At 33.9% G+C, this 10994-nt stretch overlaps 1 protein-coding gene across 1 annotated transcript; it reads right to left on the reverse strand.

Annotated features, from left to right (window-relative positions):
* Positions 1–757: 757 nt before the first annotated feature.
* Positions 758–9847, reverse strand: tpi1a (triosephosphate isomerase 1a). The gene is given in 7 exon segments (NM_153667.2): positions 758–1259; positions 3775–3862; positions 4947–5032; positions 6656–6788; positions 6923–7007; positions 7101–7224; positions 9657–9847. Coding segments are annotated over 7 exon segments (747 nt in total). The 5' UTR covers positions 9769–9847; the 3' UTR covers positions 758–1140.
* Between the last annotated feature and the right edge of the window lie 1147 nt (positions 9848–10994).

The following is a 10994-nucleotide window of genomic DNA, read 5'->3' on the forward strand; positions in this document are numbered from 1 at the left end:
ATATTAGAGATGCACCGAATTATCGGCCACTGAAAATAGATTATGATTTTTAATGGACCTTTTCATTTTTGTGGCTTCAGTCATTGTTGGGATACTCTATTAAATCTGGAAGCATTAACAACTGATATGAAAATGTATATCGTTATTGTTTTATATGGAAAATAATTAATTGAGATTGCATTTTTGCCATATTGCCCAGCCCCAATTAAACCTTTGAGAGTTTCTTTATTCTGTTGAACACTAATGAATGAAATTTCGAAAAAAGATTAAAACCTGTAACCATTGACTATTTGCACGTTAATAGACGCATGAACATTGAGTTTACTCACTTCATTCGCGCGTCAAATTCTCTTCACAATAGACGCGGATTGATGTCATGGCCAGGGTTTCTGTCTGCCCGCTGACTCTAGCTGCATTGCTAAATGGCTAAAATGGGTTTTATTAAGAGAGTAGCTGTGCTTTAGGAAGGCTGAAAAACAGTGTAGATTGGTTCGGGGCCATGCCCAGTTTGATGAACTGTTGTCCAGTTTCTGCAGGGGGATTTCCTCTCGGGACACCAACAACAGGCGCTATGTCATAATCACTCCCCTACAAGAGAAAGCATTGTTCACCACAAAACTAGCAATGCGAGCTAACAAAATCAATATGGCTAGTTTTGATTTCATGTGTACTTTAAAGTGCATCAGTGTAAATGACACCAAAGTCTCTGAAAAAAAAAATCAGAAAAGCAATCTTCACACACCGACATGACAGGACAAAGAGGTTTTTAATCATCTACTGAGGTAGTCATCTCTACAGAGGATAAAGTGCTTTTTGAAAGTCACTACAAATTCAGTTAAGCGTTCACTTTGTAAGGTAATCAGTGTAAAGCGTGTTAGATTTCAAGTAAGTGTGCTCTGTAAGTGCATAGACCCCACACAGCGGTGCAGCAGCGAGGAAATAACAAGCATGCCCAAGCTCTCTTGTAACACATTCGAAGTAGGGAGTTAATTTTCCAGTCCGATAATCCAGCTTGAGCATTTAACAAGCAAACAGTAACAAGAGCACAAACAAACATTCAGACCTGCTGGAATGACAACATGAAGCTGGTTTATACTGGTTGGGCAGTGCAGTGGTTTCAGAGCGTCTGGTTGAGCATCTCTACGAGCGGGCATTGATGATGTCGACAAACTCTGGTTTAAGGGAAGCCCCTCCAACCAGGAAGCCATCAACGTCAGCCTGGGCCGCCAGCTCTTTGCAGTTTCCCCCAGTAACAGAGCCTGGGAAACGAGAAGAGATGAACATGATTGGTGAGTGAGCGGCAACGCAACATGACATCAATTTTATGGCCACACTTTACAGTAAGGTTTCATTAGTTAAGATTCACTAACATAAACAATACTTGTACAGCATTTCTTTATCATAGTTCAACGTTTACTATTGCTTTATTAACATCCAACAACATTAATGCATCGTGTGTTAACATGAACTAACAACGTATAACTGTATTTTCACTAACATGAACTGTAATAAATGTATTGTTCATTGTTTGATGATTGAAATGCATCAACAAACATTAATTAACACAACCCATATTGTAAAGCATCACCAGTTTTATCGTGTAGTAATAATAATGAAATCTCCATATTGAAGTATTTTACATTTTAAAAATGTCCTAATTTTGTTTTAGAGTATCTTAAAGGAGGTTTATACTCAGCCGAGATCAAAAAACACTTGCACAAAGCAGTTTTTTTTTTTTTTTTTACGTTTTAATAAATTCAGATTTTTCAGGCTCAAGGAGGTTGGTTGGTTTTAATTGGTTGGGTGGGGGGGTGGGGGAGGTTCTAAGGGCCCATGCATTTTGGGGGCCCCCAGAGATGTTATTACCGCTCCCTCCTCTTCATTAACTTACGCCCACCCCACCATCGAATGCTAAAACCAGGGGTCACCAATCTCGGTCCTGGAGGGCCGGTGTCCCTGCAGGTGTTAGCTAAAACTTACCTCAACACACCTGCCTGGATGTTTCAAGTATACCTAGTAAGAGCTTGATTAGCATGTCCAGGTGTGTTTGATTAGGGTTGGAGCTAAAATCTGCAGGACACCGGCCCTCCAGGAACACCTCCCTCCTGACCCCTGGCTAAAACAATCCACCCCCACTCTTTACTTGCGTTCGTGACCCCTTCCAGTGGCGGCCAGCGGCACCCCTAGCTATGGCAACTTGGCTAACCTGCTCCAGAGCTGGTTTGATTCTGGGCTAGAGATTGCAAACCCAAACTTGACCAATCAGCTGTGTGTATTACTGTATATACACTCAGTGGCCACTTTGGATGTTTGGATTGAGATCTGGTGACTGTGGAGGCCATTTGTGTACGGTGAACTCATTGTCATGTTCAAGAAACCAGTCTGAGATGATTCACGCTTTATGACATGGTGAGTTATCCTACTGGAAGTAGTCATCAGAAGATGGGTACACTGTGGTCATAAGGGGTTGGACATGGTCAGCAACAATACTCAGGTAGGCTGTGTTGTTGACGCGATGCTCAAATGGTAGATCGTGTAGACCGGGTCTTCATGCCTAATTGCATTGAGTTGCAATTATTTTCAGGCTAATAATTCTGACTTCAACTATACATTTAGCTTGTTTTGACACATTTCTAAAAAAAAATGTGGCAGGGAAATAATTAGTTTGATGTGGCTTGAGAAGAAAAATGGGAAATCCTTAGTGTTGATCGCTAAAAAGTCATGCAAAATAAAAATAAAAATATTTAAAAAGTTAAGGAGTCATGTGGACAAACTACATAATTTAAATTAAGTAATTTTAGCGTGCCAAAGTCAAATTTGGCATATAAAATATATTTTCCCAACAACAAAACTGTGGCTAGTGAAAATGGTGAGTGGCTAGTAATAGCCACAGTGGCTGGTGATCAAAAAAGATAATGTCAAGCCCTGCCATCTTCTTGACATGACAAAAAGCAAACTCTTCCAGAAGTCATGCTAGAGTGTTTGAGGGCGAATGTAGGAGTTGTACACAGCACAGACTGGCATTATGCACATTTGTCACACATTAGTTTGTGCAGGATGATTGAAATTACTGATGACTCATCTCAGGCAGCTCCGAATGGCGTCTATATATGGTCAAATAATTGCTCCATTTACCTTGCACTTTGATCATGAAATCTTTGCAGACTTTTTAGATTTAACAGCAGCTATATTTCATGCATTACATGAAAACTGATATCTGAAAAATCTTAACCTTTTAAGGCCCAAGGTGTTTTTTTACATGCATTTTTTTATTTCTCTTTGCTATTTGGGCTTATTGGAACCTAATGAGAATAAACACCTAAGTATCATCTTTTGATATGATGTACTTTTAGAAAAAAAATGATGTCCATATATGTGGACTCGTGGTCCGAATTTACACAAAACATGTTTTCCTGAATGTTTATTAATACATATTTAACATAGACATTTTGTGTTAACTTGCTTCGACTATCAGAGAGTAAAACAATTTTTTTCCCCATCTTGGACAGATAAAAATAGGATTTGGGAAATTTCATATGCTGCAAAACAGTTGCAGGATGACACTATGTCTGTAACAAAATATAAAACATTCAAAGTATTTTAAACAGCCACTTAAGAGCTAAAATGTACGGTGCACGTGGCCACTAAGCCCTAGGGGGTTAATACATCATTTACGGACATCATCATAGACGTTCTGCAAAATGATGATGCAGGATGAGTAATTTATTTTTTTGATCGAACAGACGGGGGATGACGTGAACACTGCAGACTCACCTCCGTAGATGATGCGCACAGAGTCAGCAACTGCATCCGACACGTTCGCTCTCAGCCATCCTCTCAGCTTCTCGTGCACCTCCTGCGCCTGCAGCACACAAACCACAAACCTTCAAGACTGCCACTGAAGTCATTGGTTACTTGCATGCTGCTATTTTGGTGCAAGATTACCAAATAGAATACACAATTGTTAATGGTATGACAAATAAAGCCCTCGAACTTTGAAAGGTGTATCTATAAAATGTAAAAGTTTATTAGAAAATGGTTAGTTCACCAAAATAATTCTGCCATTGTTTATTAACTCATGTGTATCCAAACCTTTAAAGCAGTGTTTCCCAACCCTGTTCCTGAAAGAACACCAAAAGTACATGTTTTAGGCCTCTTCCTAATCAAACACACCAGAATCAACACAGCAAAGCATTAGAAGAGACTCCAAAACCTCAAATGAATGAGTCAGATTAGGGATACATCCAAAATATGTAGTGTTGTTGTGCCTTAAGGAACAGGGTTGGGAAACACTGCTATAAAGTATGTGTGTGAGGCATGAGAAACCAGTGAGGTTTGCTGTTTTGCATAACCATATGATTATTTGATGTATTGGTATTGTAAAACGTATTATAGTACGAGTGTGTTTGTGTGTGGTTATCTGGACCTTCGATGGAGTCAGAAACCACTTTGATTTAATTAAAAAGATTTTAATTTGTTTTCCAAACTGCATGTCCATGAATGAAGAGGTGTAAGAAAGTATTACAAGCTATCAACAATGTATTTGGAGGTAACTACAATGAAACACAATGTAAATTGGTGTATAAATGCACCCCCTGAAAAAGATGTATGATGGCAGTAATCTTTATTTTGTGTTATTTATTTATTTTATATAATATTATACATTTTTATTGCCTCATCTGTCAGGAGTTAAATAGTTGGGGAAGGGGTTGTTCTGCAAAATAAAATAAAAAATCATAAATTACAATTAAAAAAAAAAAAAAAAAAAAAAACATGATTGACAAAACAAGGTTGAGTAAATGTTGTTTTAGTGGAGAACTATCCATTAAGTTGTATAATTTCTCTTGCTTTGCTGCATACAAATTTAAAACTTATAAAATTACAGCAATATAATGTCATAACAGCGAATCAATAACGTGATTATGATTCATCAAACAAACATTCACCTGTTCAGGAGAGGCAGTTTTGCCAGTGCCAATAGCCCATACTGGTTCATACGCCAAGACCACACGAGTCCAGTCCTTCACATTGTCTATAAAATCCACAAATTCATCATGAGATTTAGGATTTATGGGTGTCATGCATATCATCCCGAACAGGGTTTTAGAACTAATATGCTTTTCTTAACTGATCAGTTTACACAGAGCATTGAAAGTCACCTTTGCATATTTGTGAACAAATTCAACATTTTAAAGCAATAGTCCCCCCCCCCACCCCAAAAAAAAAAAAACTGTCATCATTTACTTGTATTTGAGTTTCTTTATTTTGTTGAACACAAAAGAAGACATTTTGAAAAATGTTGCAAAACATTAACTATTGACTTCAGTGGTGTTTGTTTTTGGAAATCAATGGTTCCCAGTTTCTGACATTTTTCAAAATATTTTCTTTTGTGTTCAACAGAATAAATTATCTCAAAGGTCTGGAACCACTTTAGGGTGAACAAATGTTATTTTTGGTTGAACTATCCCTGTAAAACAATATGATATAATATAATATAATATAATATAATATAATATAATATAATATAATATAATATAATATAATATAATATAATATAATATTTTATTTTATGGTTTACACACAGATTTGTACACCACCTTTGGATATTTGCAGACAAGTAAGGCATTTTAAAGGGTTAGTTCACCCAAAAATGACAATTCTGTCATTAATTACTTGTTCAAAACCTGTTTGAGTATGTTTTTTTCTGTAGAACACAAAAGACGATATTTTGAAAAACATTTCCATTGAACATTAACATAAACCACAGTAACCATTAACCATTGACTTCAATAGTGTTTGTTTTAGGAAATTAATGGTTACCAGTTTCTGACATTCTTCAAAATATCTTCTTTTGTTTTCAACAGAATAGAGAAACAAAGGTTTGGGCTCACTTTAGGGTGAATAAATGTTTATGTTTGGTTGAACAACCCCTTTAAAACAATATAATATAATATAATATAATATAATATAATATAATATAATATAATATAACTTAATATAATATAATATAATATAATATAATATAATATAATATAATATAATATAATATAATATAATAAAATATAATATAATATGATATAATATAACTTAATATAATATAATACAATATAATATAATATAACTTAATATAATATAATATAACTTAATATAATATAATATAATATAATATAATATAATATAATATAATATAATATAATATAACTTAATATAATATAATATAATATAATATAATATAATATAATATAATATAATATAATATAATAAAATATAATATAATATAATATAATAAAATATAATATAATATAATATAATAAAATATAATATAATATGATATAATATAACTTAATATAATATAATACAATATAATATAATATAACTTAATATAATATAATATAACTTAATATAATATAATATAATATAATATAATATAATATAATATAATATAATATAATATAATACAATATAATACAAGCAATGGCACTGGTATATTAAACCACGTTTAGTAGTTTCAACATCTCTCGATCACAATATTTCTGATGAAACAGGACTACTAAAATAGGAGTATTTTTATGCCTAAAATAAATAAATAAATAAATAAATAAAGACAATCAATCCGCAATGTTAAATCACAATAAATCAGCGTATACTAAAAAACCTGCGATGACTTTGGTCTGCTCAAACACCACGTCCTCGGTGGTTCCAGCCTCTCTCTCCTCCAGTTTCTCCCCAATGCAGGCGATCACGCCCAAATCGCTCTCCAGGCAATGGGCCACCTTCTGACCAATCAGCTACAAAGGACACAACAGCCAATCAGAGTGAGCCAAGGCTGAATGCAGAGCAGCACAGATCTGCATAAACGTGATGCCTGAACTCCAATATATACAGAAAAGCAAAGACAAAAGGTTCTAGATAATATAAAAACCTCATCGCTCTCCCCAAAAACATGACGCCTCTCAGAATGGCCCAAAATCACCCAGTCGATGCCGCAGTCTTTAATCATCGCTGGGCTGGAGTGCAAAACAAAAGGAGAGAATGAGAAATATGAGCATTGGCAGTGATGAACGATTGCTCATAAAAGCTATCATTGAGCACATATATACCTGATCTCCCCGGTGAAGGCTCCTTTGGGCACCTTATAGCAGTTTTGAGCAGCCACACCAATCCTCTGGTCCAGTTTAGACCTGGCGTAATCCAGATAGATGGACGGTGCTCCACAAACTACATCTAAAAATGAAGATAAAGCCAGTGTTTTGTTGATGTACGATTGTTAAATGGCTTGTTTAAAGGAGAAATGAAACATCTGTCTTCATTTACTCTGTGTTTATGTGAAATATGTGTGTATATTTTTGTTTTAGTGCATTGGATCAGATATTCCTCCTAAAGATGAATGAGATATTTAATGCACAACTTTATCTTTAAGCATATGCAACAGATGTGGGGTATATATATATATATATATATATATATATATATATATATATATATATATATATATATATATATATATATATATATATATATATATATATATATATATATATATATATATATGTGTGTGTGTGTGTGTGTGTGTGTGTGTGTGTGTGTGTGTATATATATATATATATATATATATATATATATATGAGAGAGGACATGTTGTATATATAATGTGTGTATAGAGCAAATATCATTTGGCTAACCCAATGCTAACTAATAAAGTGTATTTAATAGGGATTTTATGCATTAAGGAACAAATATGGATTTTTCTATGAAAAATATTACATGCCTTTGATTAAATGAAATAATATAGACCATTTCAATGTGGTTATGTCATTGGCCCATGAACATTATCTGCTTATCAAACAATTTCATTACCAAGAGGCAATTCAATCCTAACTTAATGCTAAAACAGATCTCATAACATTATCAATATACGACCCTTTTGGATTCTCGAAGCTATAGAAATGAAGGATGTAAAATAGCAAATACACTGTTTTTGTTTACATTCCCCAAAATGGTCAAAAAGATACATCTAGTTTATATGTAAATACTGTTTATCGACCATTTTTGTGTTTTATTTTATATTATATCCACAGGTAAAACTGGAATAAATAGTTAGCATTTTTTTGTATTTTTTAATGCATTTCTGAGACAAATAATGGATAATGCAAGTTTAATTATTTAGCTACAGCTGTGTGTGGCTAAAAATGTGTGTACTTTTTACATTTTACAGACAAGACAAATATGGATGGGACTGAAAAATATGGAATCAGAGAGAGAGAAAAAGAAACTAACTAACTAACTAACTAACTAACTAACTAACTAACTAACTAAATGAATAATAAAAAAAATTATATTAATATATATATATATATATATATATATATATATATATATATATATATATATATATATATATATATATTAATATAATTTTTTTTTTATTGTTGAATCCCTCTTCTAAATGCCTAAAATCTATATTACTTTTACGGCATGTTAGACAGATACATAACATATATCAATATTGACTATTTATGTCATTAAAACAAAATCAAATACGACAAACAATAACAAAAATAAATGACAAAAGTGTTGTCATAATATATATGAGCAATTCCAGCATTATGGATGTGACATCTGCAGTAAAATCTCAAAACATAAATTCGCATATATCGCAAATATCAATCTGTAAACATGTTTTGTACTTTAAATCTGGAAAATAATCATGCGTCATGGATGTGGCAAAAAGTCCTGGTTTACAGTAGACAATATACTTTGCAGAAATTCTGTGAATTGAACTGCACAACCTAAAATAAACATTGATTATCAAAATGATGAGAGTCGGCTCTCTGTAAAACAAAAATGATTGGTTTAATTTTATTTAATATTTTCACATTTATGAGGAAAAAGTGTCGTTACGGATGTGAAATTGCCACTTGTCTGACTTAAATCAAATAGAATAGTTTGAAAACATTGACAGATTCATTTTTGAGTATTTCTAGAGTACTGTAAAATACTTGCTTACACACAAAAAACCCCAGAAACGGTTTCCGTATTTTGGTGAAAACTGACATTTCATATATATATATATATATATAATGAATCCTTCTGGAAGCCTAATATCCATATACTTATGTAAAACATAAATGTGAAAAAATGTATTAATATAAGACAAATACACAATGTATATCAATATAGACTATTTTTTGTCATTTACATTGTTAATATTTACCTTCTCTAATTTCTAATCACTTGGCAAACAACAGTTTATGCACATAGATCAAATATAAGAGGAAAAACATTATTTAGATAATTATTTAATTAGTTATTGGCATATATATGTACAAGGTGGGAATTAAATAAAGGCAGCACACCGAAATTAAAAATCAATTACGTTTACGTTATGCCAGAATGTGACATTGATAGCATGAACTAAGAACATTAATAGGTATATAAAAAGAGCAGACAAGTTTTTTATACAAGTTTTAAGTCTAAGTCATTCAAGTCTACGTGAGTCTCCATCCATTTAAAGTGTCACGTGACCCCATTAAACAAAGTGGCGTCCAAACTATTCAAAACGCAACGGAATAATCGTGGTAATTGAACAAAATAATGTACTTTTTGCTATATATGCTCTGAGGTAAACAACACAGCATCAAACAAACGCCATGGACCTGTTTCATCGTTGAGACTGGCCGTGTTCAAGGTCATTATGAGCTCGCCCAGAGACTCTTTATCGCCGTTCATTTTCCAGTTTCCTCCGACGAAGAATTTCCTTGAGGACATTTTTGCAGGACAAACCAAACGGACCAAACACACTACTGAATGCGATAATATCACTCCCGTGACCGTGAGGAGACTTAACAAATCCTACTACGGAGTAGGCTTTATCTTGAATATTCAGGAGGCGGCCATTTGACATTGGAAGGCTGCATGACACGTCAGGAGAATCAAATTAATATTCATGAGGTAGGTATGGCCACACTTTGAAAGCGCCGTCAACGTCATCTAATTAACATTCAACTTATTCGAGGATAAATTATCTCCTTAGTGTTTAGTTGATGATAATAATAGTATTAATACGTATAGCTGCAAGTAAAGGGCAAAGTTCATAAATGTAGCAATTAATAAAGATTTTTCAAGATGATTGTAGTCAAAATGGCAGAAAATTCATGGGAAGATGCAATGGTTTTTATTTGTTGACCGTCAGGTGGCGCTGTTACCAAATTGATGTGGTGTGGGCAGTGTGAAGTGGCAATGACACGTCAAGTTAGGTGTGTATTAAAGCTTTGCAAATATACAGACTTGAGGCATTCATATTTGGTGAATGTATTACCTGAGTATCGTTGCTGACCATGTCCATCCCTTTATGACCACAGTGTACCCATCTTCTGAAGGCTCCAGCAGGATAATGCACCATGTTATAAAGCGTGAATCATCTCAGAATGGTTTCTTAAATGTGACGAGTTCACTATACTCAAATAGCCTCCCCAGTCACCAGATCTCAATCCAATAGAGCACCTTTGGGGTGTGTTGGAATGAGAGATGTGCAGCCGACAAATCTGCAGCAACTGCGTGATGCTATCATGTCAATATGGACCAAAATTACTGAGGAATTTTCCAGTACCTTGTTGAATCTGTGACACGAGGTTTAAGGCAGTTCTGATTACAAAAGAGGGCCCAACCCGATACAAATAAGGTGTACCTAATAAAGTGGCCGGTGAGTGTACTATGTGACTGATAGCATATTATTTATTTCAGCCCAATGGAGTTTATTTTGTAATGCAATATTTGTGTTTTGCACCAGTTTATAAATGTCATGAATTATTTTACAGGCAATGAAAGGCCGTACACCACAGGCTTCATCAAGAGGATCTGCAGACACTTATTGGTCATCTTGTCTTCGGGTTCCAGCTGACGTTTCTTTGGCAAAAGCTCTATTGAAGTGGATTAAGAGTAAGTCTCATGTCTTCCTTCTTAAGTGAAAGAAAAAACAACTGCCTGATCTACTT

The sequence above is a fragment of the Danio rerio genome, chromosome 19 (assembly GCF_049306965.1).
Source record: "Danio rerio strain Tuebingen ecotype United States chromosome 19, GRCz12tu, whole genome shotgun sequence".
Lineage (NCBI taxonomy): Eukaryota > Metazoa > Chordata > Actinopteri > Cypriniformes > Danionidae > Danio > Danio rerio.